The 5,140-nt window shown below is 38.6% G+C and overlaps 1 protein-coding gene across 1 annotated transcript; it reads right to left on the bottom strand.

Moving 5' to 3' along the window:
- Window positions 3,737-4,558, bottom strand: LOC109847633 (uncharacterized mitochondrial protein AtMg00810-like). The gene has a single exon (XM_020416865.1). It carries the CDS (start codon window positions 4,556-4,558, stop codon window positions 3,737-3,739), a length of 822 nt encoding a protein of 273 aa, XP_020272454.1.

Genomic DNA, 5,140 nt, shown 5'->3' with positions numbered 1-5,140 from the left:
AGAGTTGGCAGCAGTAGTATTCACACTGAAGACGTGGAGACATTATCTTTATAGAGTTCTAAACTATTTACAGACCATCAGAGTCTGAAGTGTCTTTTCTCTCAAAATGAACTCAACCAGAGATAGCGACAATGGGTCGAGTTCATTAAGGATTATGAGTACACACTTCAGTATCATCTAAGAAAGGCAAACATTGTAGAAGACGCGTTGAGAAGGAAGTATCATCATGGGCTTGCAGCTTTGAGATGCTCATTGTATCGATATCTTCTCACTCTCAGTCAGTTTGACTTTAGGCCAAAGATTGGTGGTAGTAGCCATTATGGACTGATAGAGTGGTCAGTGCTCAAGCAGATGACTCTTGGATTCAAACCCAAAATAGGAGATTTCCAAAGAACCCAAGGAGGATTGGACCATCGGAGGAAGGTGACACGGACTAGGCCAACACTTAGAGGGTGTAATTGTAAGTGTGTAAGTTATAAATTTTTCGGTGAACTAGAAAACCGATTGTTGTATTGTGAGGATTCACTTTGTATTATACTAGTACACCAAGAGGAGTGTGTGGTGAGAGACGGGATCATCCCAAGAGGAGTGGGGTAGGTGATAATGCCTAGAGAGGTTGTAATTCCTAACACTTGATGGAGACACGGGCTAGAGACCAACACTTGAGGTGATAGTTAGTGTGTTTATATTGTGAGTGTTGTAAAGTTTTCGGTGAGCTAGAAAACCGAGTGGGAGGTATAAACATTTTCGGGTGATCATTGAAAACCCGGTGTGATAGTAGATTTCTCCCTGGGAGTAGGGAACGGAGACGTAGGACGGAAGGTCCGAACTCCGTGATCACATTGTGTGTTTGCATTGTTTACATTACCCTATCAAAATTCTATCTATTGTTTATCATGTTTCACCCTTGTTTATATTACTTATCCTTGCTAATAACTTATTGCATATCTTATTTGCTAGGATAACTTGTTATTTAGTTTTAATCGGTATTAAATCGGATTAGATAAGTATAAACCCTATTCACCCCCCTCTAGGGTTCTTTCCTAGTGATATTGGGGTGCTTCCAGAGACATTTTTGATGGAGTAGTATGCATAGCGATATCGCAGAGTATGCATCTAAGTGCTTTACCTGTCAGCAAGTGAATGCAGAATATCAGAGACCCGCGGGAACCCTACAGCATTTACCCATTCCTAAGTGGAAGTAAGCAAATATTTGTATGGATTTTATCGTAGGATTGTCGAGGTCTAATAAAGAGAATGATTTCATTTGGGTGATTATTAATCGATTGATGAGGTTGGTGCACTTCCTACCCGTTAAGAGAACTTACACAATAGAGACTTATGTGAGGATTTTCATCCAGGAGATTGTGAGACTACATGGAGTCCCATAAATGATTGTATCAGATCATGGCTTAGTTTTCACATCACATTTCTAGAAGAGCTTCTAGAAGTCTTTTGTCAGCCAGCTATCAAATAGTAGTGTGTTCCAGCGATATAACAGAGAATTCTTTTTGCTGCACCGAGATGATGCATAGATGGGCTATGCATAAATCTTGAAACCACACTGACAGAGAATGCTATATCTGGCCTTGTGTGAGATAAATAGTTCAGACCTCCAATCATGCTCCTGAAGTACTTTGAACTTGCTGAGCAAGTACCATCATTAGTTTTAAGTGACTCATTCACGTTCATGGGAGTCGAAGCTGGTTTACAATTCATCATCTTAAACCTCTTTAGCAAGTCAGCGGCATATTTACTTTGTGAAATAAAAATGTCATCAGCACTTTGATTGACCTCAAGCCCAAGAAAATAATGCAATAAACCCAAATCTGTCATCTCAAATTGTCTCATCATACAAGACTTAAATTCCTCAACAACAGCTTCACTAGACCCCATATATATTATATCATCGACATAGAGACACACAACAACGAAATTAGAATTACCTTGCTTCTTCACATAGAGGGTCGGTTCATTTTTGCTCCTTTCAAATCCATTCTCTTGGAAATAGGAGTCAATTTTGTTGTACCATGCTCGCAGAGGTTGCTTAAGGCCATATAAAGCCTTCTTCAATCTGTATACTTTACTCTCATCAGCAGTGACAAAGCCTTCCGGTTGACTGACATAAACTTCTTCCTTCAATTCACCATTTAAGAAGGCTGATTTGACATTAAACTGGAACACATGCCATCCCAGATGTGCAGCTAATGCAAGAAAGGTTCTCACTGTTTCAAAGCAAGCAACCGGAGAGAATGTCTCGTCAAAATCTACACCTTGTTGCTATGAGTACCCTTTGGCAACCAAACGAGCCTTGTGCCTCTGAACAGTTCCATCAGCATGGTACTTTGTGCGATACCCCATTTCAGACCTATAACATTTTTTCCTTGCTTCTTAATCTGTCATGAAATTGCTCGAAGATCAAAGGGTTTAATCCATACGCTTAATTTATGATATTTTATTTTTCATTTTCCGGGAATCATGATATAGGTTATTATGGAATCAAGCTCTCTAGCTAGGAACACTGAGATTTGGATCACAGATGATGTTGTGTGGGCCTGCTAAATTAACTTGCTTCTGAAAGCATGTAAATATCATTGGATTTATATCTGTTCAGCTCTTACTAGTTTTGCTAGCATTTATTTTTGAAATTTTCATCATTTCAATTTGGACCACATGCATGTAGTACTGATTACTTTTATTAACATTTTATTTTCTACCATTTTTCTTTACATCAGTTTGTAGCACAGGTATACAATGCTCCTACTTTGGCCTTCACAGGCCCCGAGGGAATACGATCAAGCATCAGCCTCAGAATGGCTACATATGCAAGTTGGTGGTGCTTTTGAAAGAGTCGCATAAAATGCGATCAATCCCCTTTACTCTTTCATATTCAATAACGAGAGCTACCAAGCTGAATCTAGTTAATTAGTAGGCTAATTTCTCTTCGTGTCCTCTGCTCCAAGACTGAAGATGATCTTAATGTGTTATTTTATCTACGCCTTGGAGCTGTTCTGTCTATATAATCATGCATATATGTATAATTATGTAAAAAGTTGGGCAGTCTTCTATTCTTATGGAGATCAATGCACTCTTCAAGTCTTGTTTCGTTTCTTTTTTTAATGTATTTCTTGGCAGTGTGAGACGTGGAAAAGCTAAAAAATGTACTGACGTACTATTACTGAAGTATGATTATATTTCTTAAACAAGTTTCACAAGAAGTTGATTGCATAAAAGTCCCTAGTTTCTATCACATTCATACTTATACAATACTCCTTTGTGCTATTATCCGAGTATATATACTCTCCAGTGATCTTATCTACCGAAATATAGTTTTAATATTGTAGAATATTGTTGGGAAGAAAGTAAAGTTTCTTTTCATTAACTGCAATGACACACCTTACACAAATCAATCAAAGCCTTAAGTAGGCTTACACCACTACTGAAATAGCTAAAAATAAGGAGAAAGTGGGGAAACATGGCCCATGACTCTAACTGCATAAATGAAAATGCTAACCAACTAATTAAAGACTAAAGGACCCACTAAAAACAGAAAACTAGCAGCCACAAATAAAATAAAAAGAATGACCCACTAACTATTTGAAGCACTATGGTACTATGCAACACTCCCCCTTGCTTCAAAGTTTGTAACCCCCATCAGAAGTCTGAATTTTTCTTGTTTTTCATACGGCAGTGACTTGGTCAGTATATCAGCAACTTGGTCATTCGTGCTACAATGTTACATTTCAATTGTTCCTTCAACAACCAGATTTCGAATGAAATGATATCGAATATCAATATGCTTTGTCCTGCTATGAAAGGCTGGATTTCTGGCCATGCTAATTGTTGCCCTGTTGTCACAAAAAACTTGAGTTGCACCTTCTTGAATTTGATAGAAATCAGTTAACAACCTCCTCAACCAAATAGCCTGACAAACAGCAGCAGTTGCAGCTACATATTCTGCTTCAGAAGATGACAATGTCACAATCTCTTGCTTCTTTGAACTCCATGAGATAACACCAGATCCAAGGGAGAAAACATGACCCGAAGTACTCTTTCCGCCATCTAAACAACTTGCCCAGTCACTGTCAGTAAAACCACATAGCTTAAAATTTGATACTCTCGAGTACCAAATCCCAAAGTCTACTGTTCCAACAATATAACAAAGAATTGTTTTTGCTGCACCGAGATGATGCATAGATGGGCTATGCATAAATCTTGAAACCACACTGACAGAGAATGCTATATCTGGCCTTGTGTGAGATAAATAGTTCAGACCTCCAATCATGCTCCTGAAGTACTTTGAACTTGCTGAGCCAGTACCATCATTAGCTTTAAGTGACTCATTCACGTTCATGGGAGTCGAAGCTGGTTTACAATTCATCATCTTAAACCTCTTTAGCAAATCAGCAGCATATTTACTTTGTGAAATAAAAATGCCATTAGCACTTTGATTGACCTCAAGCCCAAGAAAATAATGCAATAAACCCAAATCTGTCATCTCAAATTGTCTCATCATACAGGACTTAAATTCCTCAACAACAGCTTCACTAGACCCCATATATATTATATCATCAACATAAAGACACACAACAAGGAAATTAGAATTACCTTGCTTCTTCACATAGAGGGTCGGTTCATTTTTGCTCCTTTCAAATCCATTCTCTTGGAAATATGAGTCAATTTTGCTGTACCATGCTCGCGGAGCTTGCTTAAGGCCCTATAAAGCCTTCTTCAATTTGTAGACTTTACTCTCATCAGCAGTGACAAAGCCTTCAGGTTGACCGACATAAACTTCTTCCTTCAATTCACCATTTAAGAAGGCTGATTTGACATCAAACTGGAACACATGTCATCCCAGTTGTGCAGCTAATGCAAGAAAGGTTCTCACTGTTTCAAAGCAAGTAACCGGAGAGAATGTCTCATCAAAATCTACACCTTGTTGATGTGAGTACCCTTTGGCAACCAAACGAGCCTTGTGCCTCTGAACAGTTCCATCAGCATGGTACTTTGTGCGATACACCCATTTCAAACCTATAACATTTTTTCCTTCTGGAAGATCAACCATCTCCCACGTCTCATTTTTCTGAATTGCCGACGTCTACTCTTTCATTGCATCCTGCCATATCTGACTATCTGCAGC

The sequence above is a fragment of the Asparagus officinalis genome, chromosome 7, assembly GCF_001876935.1.
Source record: "Asparagus officinalis chromosome 7, Aspof.V1, whole genome shotgun sequence".
NCBI classification, from domain to species: Eukaryota; Viridiplantae; Streptophyta; class Magnoliopsida; order Asparagales; family Asparagaceae; genus Asparagus; species Asparagus officinalis.
This window is presented reverse-complemented; position numbering and strand designations above follow the sequence as displayed.

Bases quoted from the DNA above. Each gene is read 5' to 3' on its own strand.
- LOC109847633 (XM_020416865.1), bottom strand. From the start codon at position 4,558: ATGGGGTCTAGTGAAGCTGTTGTTGAGGAATTTAAGTCCTGTATGATG.